Source organism: Lonchura striata, chromosome 1 (assembly GCF_050655825.1).
Source record: "Lonchura striata isolate lonStrDom1 chromosome 1, ASM5065582v1, whole genome shotgun sequence".
Classification (NCBI taxonomy): Eukaryota; Metazoa; Chordata; class Aves; order Passeriformes; family Estrildidae; genus Lonchura; species Lonchura striata.
In genome coordinates this window covers 61391824-61404070 of record NC_140703.1, presented here as the reverse complement: position 1 = coordinate 61404070, position 12247 = coordinate 61391824, and the positions used below count along the sequence as shown (strand labels likewise).

Genomic DNA, 12247 nt, shown 5'->3' with positions numbered 1-12247 from the left:
CCAACAATTTGTCTTTCTCCATAGAAAAGGTCCCAGACAAAGTTACATTAGAAAATATAACACCCAAAATCTGGTACCATTTTTGAGAGATCTAATTAGTCTCGGAATGTGGGTTTCTGGGTTTTGGTTGGCTTTTTTCTAAAAAGTTTACACCATCTTCTAAAACTCAAGAACAAAGATACTACAGAAATTGCCTTCATGTACGTTGTCTGAGCTGCCTTTTCACATCCTTGTTTTGAGACAGCAAATCCTTTAATTTCAGAATATGGGTTTGAGTTTTGTTCTGTTTTTATTTAAGGCTTTATGCACACTTTATATTATTTATGCACCCTGTTCTGAATGTTTAAACTAGTTTTAAGTATGGCCACTTCTAACTTGCTTTACAGACGGACTGTTTCTCAAAATGCTTTTTCTACAGAACCTTACAAAACATCACAACACTTCCATTTTTTAAAACACCGAATGTATTTATAAAGTGTTTGGGTGATTTCTGAAACAATAACATCCTAGTCTGTATTTTCCTCAACATAAAAATTAAATTACCAGGGCTTCCCATACAGAAAAAATGCAAAATGAAACAAACTCTACCTTATTATGTTTGTTTATACAGCATAGCTGTATGCTTTAAAGGGACCAGAATGTGGCCCTTCATGTTTTTACAGTTTTCACTTATGTTTCTGTATTTGTGGTCAGGAGTTTTAAACAAACTCAGTAAAAGTGTAATTGAATTCCTTGCATTAGCAAGGAACAGCTTTCTCACTAATATGACACAGTATCAGTTAGATACAGTCAGAGTACAGTTTTAAATATTATTAAAATTATTAAATTGTAATAATTTTGCGAGGTTAGATTAATGCTTTTTAACTTCAAACAGAAGGAGGAAAGTCAAGTCATTCCGAAAAAATTGAAAACAATTTCTGTAGAAAACGGGTTTGGATTTTTTTTGGCTTGTTTTCAGCAAATTGAAGTATTTTATAATATTTTTCTCATGAAAATTTGGCAACTATGCTACTTTTCTCAGAGGATAATAAAATTATTTCTTCCTTAACATAACACCGATCAATAGTTATACAACATATTTGATCCAGTCTGAAAACAGGATTCCATACATAAAAAAGAATTTCAGTTCAACTGTTGCCCACTTAACTTTCTGAATAGTTGTAAGCTTTGTGAATGGCTCAATCTTCTGCCATTCTCCAAAAAAGTAAATGAAATTTAAAAGCACTTCAAGTTAACAAAACCTATCATGCTTGGATTTGAATAAATGAGTTTTAAAAAATGGCTATTCCTGCAGTGTTTTTTGTTGGTTTTGTAGGGGTTTTTTTTTTTTAAGATATGATTTTGTACATTTGCAATACCTTCAGTATGTTTCTCACTGTACAGAAACACTTTACTATACTGTACTGTACCCTAATGTCCTGAAATTCCACTTGGTGAGAAAAATCTATTAATGAGGCACTGCTTTTAGCATTTTATTTCCTTGACATTTCAATTTTATAAGTAAATTTGTACAAGTATATTATTGCTGTGTTAAGGGGAAGGTGTTATAGCTAGGGAAATTATTTCAAATTCTTATCTAAAACAATATTGAAAATCAACCTTAAAAAGGAAAAAAGGGAAAAAGGAATACAGGGGTTTTGGGAGAGGAATAAAAAAAAATCCAGACAATCTTTGTACAATTCTTAAAAAATATTTGCTACTAGAACTATCTTCCAAATACAGGAATTAGATAACTTCCCCTGACATGCTTTGGGCTCTGGAGAAAAAACATTCCTGATGCCTGGATTACATTACCTATAACAATATAAAAGATCTTGAAGTGGGTTTTGGTCTTTTTGTCACATACATTAATTTTTCAATCAATGAAATTATATATGAAGTAAGGAAATAAACTGAGCATAATGTAATTTTAGTTATTGATAGAAGTTTGCACCTGGAGTTCACAGTGGTGAGATCTCCTACACATACAGATAAACAAACCTGTGTGTGTTCACCTGTGTGAACACAGGTATGTGCATATACAAAAACATGAAAAATCTTTGGCTTTGTGAGAAAGGTGAACTTTGTGAGATCCAAGGCAGAAATCCAGATGAAAAAAAGAGGACTAAAACCAACCATGTGTCTGCAAAGAGGCCAGTGGAATGCTTTCCTGAAGCACAAAGACACTGCAAAAGCAGTGCTCTTCAGTTTACCAGTGTGACACTTCACAGCAAGTGGGGTAGGGATAATCAGAATTGTACATATGCCATTAAAAATCAGGAATAGATTTGGAGAGACATATCTCTCCTTGTTCAGGATCACAAACCTGTGCACCATAGATCAACAGTATATTCTTCTGTGAAAAAGCTATTAAGATTTTTTTGTTTGTCCAAAATCAGTAACACTCTATGATTATTTGCCAAGTTTTAGGTGGCAACCTGGTAATCACTAGCATGTGCCTTTTTCTCTCAAAGGATATATAAAAAACAAATCCCAAAAAACATTTTCAAACCACAGGATAAGTGAAGGCTCAGATTTTCCTTCGGACAGAAAAGCAAATCAGCAGCACTGGTGAGAAACCTGACAAGACTGCTAAAAATATTCTATTAAAAGTCCCTTCGAAAAATCTCAGTGAAGGTAGTTAACAAAAATGAAAAATGAATTTGCGAGAAATTTCCTCTTTACATTTTTATTAGCTTTCTTTGCTAAACATTTCTGCGCTGAGTAACAAAACTATCTTTATTTAAGAAAAGAAAATTCATACGTGGCTGCTTTGAAATAAAGAATTAAAACTATTCAAAAAGATGGCCAAAATCCTCAGAAATTTCTATCTTCTACTTTTAACACATCTGCATGAGAGACTAATGTACAAATTCTTTGACACAGAACTAGTGTCATAAAAGTATCTGCATACAAAAAGCCTCAGTAAAAAATTTAGCAATTTAAATCTGATTGGCAAGCTTCAGGAAACCTTGCTGAAGAATTACATACGAAATTATGTTCAACTTCTCCCTCTGACGTTCTACCAGAAGTTACCAGCTCTACAGGAGTCAACAAATTCATGCATTTGCACCTCAGCCATTTCAGAGCAGACTCTGCCATCTTCACATAAAGTTAAAACTGATAAAGGCAGCTATGAAACCAGGCTGTATTAAGGGGCTGTTTGGGCAGATCACAATTTCCTTCCTGGCAATGCTGCTCTGGGGCATGTAACACCTGACGAAGATAAATAATTTTTCCACTGTCTGCAGCAAAGTATTGCAGAGTAGATTCTTGCTGAAATCAGTGCTCTTAGTCCTGCTGTGAATATAGCATACATAGGAGTGGGAGAAAGAGCTATCCTGGCACAAGGAGAATCCTGAATATCATGTATGAGACTGTCTCCTGTGGACTATGGTCAAGGGATGTTGATAAACAAGGGTTGTTGATAAATATCTCAGTGGTATGAACACAGCAGTAAATACAATTTATGCATGGGTGGACAACACTGACTATGGACTGAATAAACATACCATGTGCACAGTATCACAAAGCACAGCACAGCTATTTTGACTTTCACCTCAAAGTCTTTTAATGCTGACTATTACTTAAACATTCACTAGTTGAATTTTACTTTACACATCTGTGTTCCTTCTATCTCCTTTCAGAAGAGGAATGAAGCGAAGAGTGTTGCATCTTTGGATTTTTCAGACATTTTCCAGAAGCCAGCTGACCAAAGATTTACTCAGAGGTTGCTCTCCATCAGATGCCGTCTCCATCATTTCACAATATTTCAGCACTGCTTGCAAGAGATCTCCAACTTTCCAATCTCTTTCTCTCAGTCTTCTGGAAAGCTAAAAGATAATCAGAGGAGCACAAAGCAAAATATTTTGACTGGGACATCCTGATTAAGTTACAGAAGTTATTCTTGAAACATTAGGTCATAAGAGATCAGTTTTAATGAGTTAATCATTATTCCCACATCTATAAAAACAAAAACTTCCGCAATAATCAAGCATTTTTCTTTAGGCCAGTATTCACAAATCTTTCTTCTGGAGGGAGCGCCATTTTCAAATTATGTGGTGCCACAGGTATGAGGGCTGTGGTTCATCAAGACTGCAGAAAACAGGAAATTCTGAACACAAGATTAAGACATTTGCCACCCCTCCCATGCCAATAATGCATGTATAAAAACACAAAACTCTGTCTTAATAAAAGGATGTGGATTTTCTTTCACAACATATAGTGTGGTTGGGGTGGCACAGACACTACCCTCAATAAAAACAGTTTCTTCAGAGTTGGGAAATTATAACATCTTGGGGAAGATGAAAAGGTGATGATTAAGTTAAACTACTACTCAGGAGCAGAGATCAGTGTAGCTGAAAACATTTCTTTTCCCCCAGGATCCAAAGAAAAAATCTTCCATTGCTGATGTGTCAAGCTCAACTATATGTGTAAGAAAACCTACCCTAAGGAAAGAATGAATTTGACAGCTTGCCCAGGAGTAAAAAACCTAACAATTTTAGTTTAAATAAATAAACAAATACCCACACAAACAAAGTATTCTCTGTAGCTTTCTGGACACCTGTCAATGCTGAATTTTGTAAACACAGTTTAGACACCCTACTTATTCTTTGAAGCTGTAAATTTTTACCCCCTTTTATAATCCCTACCAAGACATTCCATATATTAAGTTTAAAAAAAGTAATACCCAGTGTTCAGGGAAATATTTTTCACACCTACAAAATTAAAAACTCATATATTTTCTACTTGAGACCTGTCAGATTGCAATATAAAATTCTAAAAAAAAAATAAAAAGTAAGACAATCTTTACCTGCTTCTTTATCTAGCTGATGTTCTGACTGCAACAAAGCAGGTGATAGGACTGACAGAAAGAACATGGGCATAAAAACATGTATCAAACAATTAACTTCTTGAGAAAACCATTAACTTGAACAAGCAAAAAATCCTCTCTAATCCTGAGCATAATTTATTCTGAACACTGGAAACTTTTCTCAGTGGAAATTAAGGACATCTTTTCTATATAAGAAGAGACTGAAATCTGTAGTTATTTCTGTGAATTTTAAAGCAGAGCACAGGAAGTAGGAGTTTTATAGTCTACAACATGCAATTTGGTAAATGATGTTTGTTGGTTTATAAAAGAATGGCCATTTTTCTTTCCTCTGCCAGAGGAAAGTGTGTCTAATGTCCAAATAACTACTTCATCAAATACAATACAAAAATTCAGTTCAAATAAGTTTTCCACCATGGTAGAACTACAGAACTGGCACCTAAATTTTAATTTTAGATTTAACCTCACTGTTTCTTTAGATGACCAATCTGTTTCTTATTGCCAGACAAGTGAAATATTAGTTTACTCAAAATAGAAATCTTAAAACAGGTAGGTACGGTCTCATTAAAAATGGAATACATATTATTTTCTAATCCAGGCACTTGCATATCCGCACTGTCAGGCATCTCAAAGAAATCAAGAACTATCTAACTTACTGGTTTCTTGTTATACTCCTAACAAATGTATATTGTTCCATACATAGGTATTTAATGTCTTTCTGCCTTGCTGAGCATAACAAGTACCCTTAAGTAAGAGTTCATACCCAGCTGCAGCAAGTAACACCCTGCCTGATGCACGCTAGGAGCACTTCTGCCTTTTCTGCAGCCACATCGCATCAGTGGCTCAGTACCCTGCTGCGATCAGCTAACACAAGCCTTTCCTGCCTTCCAGAGCTCACCAACTGCTTGTACAGCAGCTGGCTGTTTCCAACGAGCTCCAAGCCCCGGCGGGCTGCCCAGGAAGCCGCGGAATTCCCGAGGGTCCCCAGGAGATGCCCCAGTCCCGGCTGCCGAGGGACCAGGACCTGCATTCCCGCTGGGCTGCAGCGCCCCCTGGAGGGGCTGGCTCCGCTTTACAAGAGCCGGGAATTATTTCCAATTCAATTCGGTCTGCGGCGGAAAACATTCCAATCGGGAAGTGCGATGGAATAAAAAACAGGTACTCATTTTATGCCTCCGGGGAGGGAAATAAAATTTCAATTTATTTTAACATAACTGCATCTGGACAACTGAAAATAATCTATATAACTACTGAAACAATTAACTACTGTAGCATTTTCAGGACTGCATGACTACTGCCTGCCCGGAAGGTCTTACATTCAAGTGTCAACTCAGTATCAATTTATGACTGAAGTGTCAAGTAGAAAAAAACTATCATTTCTTAGGAGGGCATACTGCTATTTTTCAGAGTGCTCTTCTTGGTATGTCCTCTTGTTAAGGCAGCTGAAGTCATGCTCTGATGCACAGCCAGTTAATATCTTTCCTGTGTGTCCTGGAGCATTGGCTCAAATCTCAGCACCACAGCTCTTTAGTCCCTTAACTCAGAGCTAGCCAAAGAATGAGAGACTCATGGAAAAATTTAAAAAATAGGCGCCTGCCATCTCTTTCGTGTATTTCATATTATATTGTTAGATACATGTGTCTCAGATACACAGAAAATAAATTATTATTAACATTTGTGGGTTCTACCACTATTCTAATTGAGTATTTGCAATAAGCATGAAACAGATGAACAGATCTTCAAGAGAAGGCAAAAAACTTCATGAGGTGAGAATGACTGTTATCCTTAACCCTGACTTGTTGAAAAAAAACTTCAACAACCTTCAGAGACTGCTCAGTCAAGCATGTGAGAACAGAAAAAGTGATGTATTTTCTTTGTGTTAAGGCACTTATAAACAGTAACAAAGAATAAACATTAATATAAGGAATAAACCCAACAATTTCAAATAGCACAGAAATGGAGAAAAGTATTCTCAAACTGCCTTCCAGTTTACAGAAGCACAAAGTCCACTCTGTCAAAACTAATGTACAGCCAAATATATTCCTGAAATAATTCTAAAGCAAACATACCAAGGTATAGAAAAGGAGCATAGGGCATATATTTCTATATGCCAAAATAACATTTCCAAACTTTCTGGGTTATTTCAAAAGAATGCAAAACTTCCTACTCTCAAAATCAAATACACTTTCCATACAGTTACATTGGCAGAAAAACATTCCAAAATTATCATTCTCTGTGTGTGTGAGGAAGGCAAGAGCCTCTTTCAGGAGAATGCACACCAGGTATGATCTGGACTGGTGTCTAGGCACCTTTTACATTCTTACCACAAGTCTCCAATAACTAAGCACCGTCAGTGCACACATCCATCCAGCTCTGGGAGTCTGTTTTGTCATACCGACCTTTCCCTCCCAGTAACTCCACTTTTCTCCTGAAATCATGATATAAGCTTTGGAAAGCCCCAAGCTGAAGAGTCAATACTTAATTTGAGAACTGAGAGCAAGCTTTCTCTTCCTTAATATACTGGTAAGTACAGTGAGTAATTTTTGCCAAGATCTTAATTGTTAAAATGCTACTAATGGCATCACATTAACAGTTTTTCACATTATCAGGTTACAAAACACAAATATTTTATAATTACCATTCCTATGAACCTCATTACAGACAATGCCTATATATCTATTAAGTTAGCCTTTCCATTACAAGGAAATGTTAACTGTTGATTAAAAAATATACGTTTAATGTAAGAAAATCCAGATTATCATGTGTAGTTTGGTGTGCAGCCATGATAAAATCAGTTTTATGATTTATTGAAATAATACGTTTCTCTCATGTGTTTCTGATGGAAATACGCAGGACAGTATCCATACCAAAATACTGAGCCTTTCCAAAGACACTCAAATTGCTAATGCCCGGTTCTTTGAAAGTTTGATTAATAAAACAAAAGTAAAGGCACCTAAGAATAAAACAATCTTACTGAGAGTTCTTTATAATAGTTTTGGGTTTAGTAGCTTACAGAATAAAGACATAATATTTACTTCAAAACTAAACTTCTTTCTCACAAGAAAATGCATCTTTGCTACTAAAAAAAAAAAAAAATATAAGCAAACAAAACCCCCCACAAATCAAAACAAAAAAACCCAACCCTAAGCAGAACACATTAAGTTAGAAAAAAAATCTGCATGACCAAGTTCTCAGAAAGATACAATTTATAAACAATTAAATACTAAGTAAAAATTGCTTGAAAAAGTATAATTTTAATCCAACAGAAATTACATAATCACATCCTTTTTGGAGTAAAACACTTGTAAGTGAAGTAGTGAAACAGTAAGCTTTGGTGAATACCGGTTTATGTATGATATATACAGAGGCAAAACATGCTGTTCCACTTTGACCTCTCAGGATTTAAATAATGATTTTCCTCAGCAGTGAACAGCAAATGAAGTAATAGCAGCTGGTATATCACAGCAAATGGAAGTCCAGGAAATCCTTCCCCTTTCCCACCACCCATCACACCAGAGTACTTACAAAGACGAATTCCCTTGCAGCAGTGTCGCGGAAGTGAAGATCAGACACCTCTGTTTCAGAAGCTGCCAGCCACTGGAGTGCTGCTCGGAGCTGTGGGTCCACTAGATTTGGTTCCAGATCAATATTCATTATTGATAAAGTCTTTCGCACTTGCTCCAAACCTAATATTAAATATAAAATAAGTAAATCTATAGATTCAAATTGTTTAGAAAAAAACTCTGTAAATCACTGCTTGTAGACTGTATTATCTAAAAAAAAACTTGATTTAGTATACACAGATAATATGTAAGGAAAAAACTAATTGGTCTCAAGCGTTTCAGAACTTTCCCATTAGGAAGTACTGCTTATCTCATTTCCAACTGTGTGCAAACATAGCTACATATTAAAAGATACCTAAACTATAATGTATATTCCAAATGCCAAGATATTTAGCATAGACTTTCATAAAGTGCACAGCAATGGCTCTCACATGGTCCATCAGCTCCTTCCATTTCCAGCTGCTATTTCTGCCATGCCTTCATCTAATTATTCATTTTAAGAAGTGTGTATTTTTGAGTTCTTTTCTGCACTGACCAGACTGTCTCTTGAACTTTTCCAAAATATACTGCTGGTTTTACTGAGGCATATCCAGTTTCTCAATATTTCTTTTACAGCATAAGTTCAAAAAATTTTACAGCATTGCAAGAGTAGTTGTGTTAATAACACTTAGAAACTCCAGTATTGTCAACTACTGTTCCCAAACTGAGTTTCTGTATCCAGCAACCACAGAAATCCTTTGTCACACTCCCAGAAACAACTAGGCATGTAGTGATCTTCAAGCTGGAGTCACTGCTTCCAGACTACTGAACTTGACTCTAGAAATGTGGACTATATTAGCAACAAAAACATATATTCATGTTGAGTTTACCGCAGTCTCAATACTCTTCCAACTAAGGTTATGAAAATTGATGTATATAAGCTATTCACTCCCAAGAGGCAAAGTCAAGCAAGTTGAAACAGGTTCCCCAGAAGTAAAAACAAGAGAAAATTAACTAGCAAAACTGTAGAACAGAACAGTGCTTTCAGTGGATAACAGATTATTTGTCTAGGGGCCCCAAAATTTAACTTCTTTATAGGAGGAAGAACAATTTTAAAAAAAATATGACAATGGGTAGAAAACATTGTGGTAACACTGCTGGGAAATTTCAGTACATTTTTTAGACTGATAAAATAGATGCACATTTGATAATAAGGATTTGATTCAAATTCTTTGGTGACTAAGGCACATTCAGCTTAGAAAAAGCTGGACATTTCCAGGTATGGCATGAACAGAACTTCCAAATGTACAAGACCAGGTACAAAGTGTTCTATCCAGCACACTGTTTAAACTGTCCTACAATTGCACAACAGAAAGAGCCTTTTCAAAACAATACTGAGAAGGTGAGGAGCTTACACTGGAAAAATTTCACTAGAAAATCCTCAATACAATATAGAGCAGTCTACTGCACTACAGACAGTAGGTAACACCTAAACCACGTAAAGAAAAAAATCCAATCACTATCCTAATTGAGCAATTTGAGTATTTGAGATGCCAGAACTTTTTAAAGTTGAGACCAAAAGAAAACAAAAACTTATTGATAAATCAGATGAAACTTACAGAGCAGAAAATACTTTAATTACAATTATTCTGAGAAAATAAATACTCATTAATATAGCTTTCCTTTCTTATATCCTTAGAGTCACATCTCATTTAATACAATTAAGAGATGTTTGTTACTTATATATATTTTCCAGAATCTTAAAAAGAGAGAAAAAACTCCAAATCAACCAGAACCCCACACATCTTTCTGCTTACACTAAGACTACTTGAAGATGTGCAACAAGGGAGAATATCCTCTGTAAGGAAGTAGCAGAGGTTTCTAGAAACACTTATTTTATCTTCAGAACATACCCAACACAAAGAAGACCTCTGTTACAACTTGTTTAACATCAGCTCATCTTAAAACCATCTTCACACACTATGTGTTCAGGCTGTTTTCGGTTAACAAACTTAGGTGCATCAATCACACTGGATTCAGAGCAGAGATCTTCTAACAAACCACAAAGTTGTAACAAGATTCTGGATAGACCTTATGTTATACTTCACTAAGAAAGAGAAAATAGCAAATACATAAAATCCAAGATTTTTATTGTTTTTCGTGACTCTCTCCCAAGACAAATGTGCCCATTTTGAGTAACTTCTTCAGCATTTTGAACACAGCCATGCGGATGCATTGCCATGGTTCCTTAACAAAATTTTTTTTAAAAATTTAAGCTCTGCATATAAATTCACACTTTCAACAAGCTGATCAAAGTTCCCTACCTTATGTTATTAAATTCATGTAAGCATCAGTAAGTAACTAACACTTCCCAAAGGCTGCAAATTTCAGTGTATTAAGAGGATTATGTAGGGCATTAATCAAACATTCTGATGCTTGACTGACATTCATTATGATGAATAGGGATAATAGAGTTGTCACCTTGTTTTTCAGACTACAAAGGCAAAGAATTAACAAAAAATTAATGTACAGTGCACAGGACAACACTAGTATATGCAGGAACAGACATTACCTTCTACAGCATCCTTGGAATCTTCATCTTTATCTTCTGTTCCATCACTGTATTTTAATTAAGAAAACAAAAATATGAATACAATCCAATATATGCAGTAAACGTAGTAAATTCTTCTACTATAATGAAGGTTAAATAACAAGAAAATCATAAAAGAATTAAGGAGTGATCATGAAAAGCAGCTTTGCTTCTCGCACCATTTCATGTTGTAAACAGACTTATCATCAATATCACATGATTTTCTCTTAGGAAAAGAAGAGAGAAGAGAGAAGAGAGAAATAAGAAAGGTGCTAAAGGTGCTACTTATTGATTTTAATAGTTTTGCTTAATATGTGAAAAGGTTCGGCCACCTTGTATCACAGATATTAACTATAGGTAAGCCTAAGTGGTCTATAAAAACCAGTTACTATGCAATTCTGAAAGCTTACACAAGCTAAAGGGAAAAAAAAACCAGAAGTCCTGTAGGAAGCAAGCTCTAGTCTGCATGAAAAAAAGTAAATCTAAAGACTTATAAAACTGCAGGCAAGAACATGCAAAAAAGGGACCCTTTTGCAAGCAAAATACATTAATCAGTTTTAGCACAGAAAAATTTAATCATTCAGGGTGGATTCATTAATGAAAAAATCATATTGTGATTAAGTGACAAGAGTGTGAATAATGTATCAGCATAAAAATGTACTGTATTTTTATTTTCAAAAATGATGATTTCATGCATTAATTATGAGGAACCCATCTAGTTTATATTTCTCAACTCAACCAACCTGTCTGATGTTGGAAAGGATAAATTCTCCTCATACATATCCCCTTCTAAACCAAGACTGCTCCAGCTACTGCTGTTACCATTACTGCCAGGAGAAGAAGAAAAGACAGCTGAACTAGAAAAGAACAATAGCTCAATCTAGAACCTTCATTTTCCTTACAACTCTTTTGTCAAGACATTTAATGCAAGAGCACTGAAACTTTCAAGGTTCAACATGAACAAACATGACTCCCACTGCTATCCAGAGCAGCAATGTGCACAATAATGCAAAACTAGCAGGTTTCAGTACATTGGTGAAAGCATTAATTTGTACTCATTATTTTTTCAGATCAGCACTAGCAGGAGTTCTGTCCTCAGGTCTAAGCACATTGCTTGTTATTTCTAAAAGCTAACAATTTCAAAAGGAATAAATAAGAAAATAGATTACATCTGTATTATTTGCTTAAGGAGCAGCTAACAGTTAATACTATTATACATTGTGAAGACAACTTCACATACAAAATCCTTCCATCTCACTCCAAAAACCCAGTAACAATCTCCAATAGCCTGATGAGAAGAAAATC

At 35.2% G+C, this 12247-nt stretch overlaps 1 protein-coding gene across 5 annotated transcripts in view; it reads right to left on the bottom strand.

The window, feature by feature from the left end:
- Positions 1–1460: 1460 nt before the first annotated feature.
- The window catches only part of AKAP11 (A-kinase anchoring protein 11), a 41200-nt gene continuing 30413 nt past the window's right edge, over positions 1461–12247 (bottom strand). For 2 of the 5 annotated variants that reach the window (XM_085577019.1, XM_085577031.1), the window contains 4 exons: positions 11686–11799; positions 10925–10971; positions 8336–8496; positions 3520–3812 (listed from right to left, as the gene is read on the bottom strand). In XM_085577019.1, coding sequence (XP_085433145.1) covers positions 3666–3812; positions 8336–8496; positions 10925–10971; positions 11686–11799 — 469 coding nt within the window. In that variant the 3' untranslated portion in view covers positions 3520–3665. Of the gene's footprint in view, positions 3813–8335; positions 8497–10924; positions 10972–11685; positions 11800–12247 lie in introns of all 5 variants that reach the window. The other 3 variants (XM_021530827.3, XM_085577041.1, XM_021530823.3) reach the window with 2 other exon arrangements.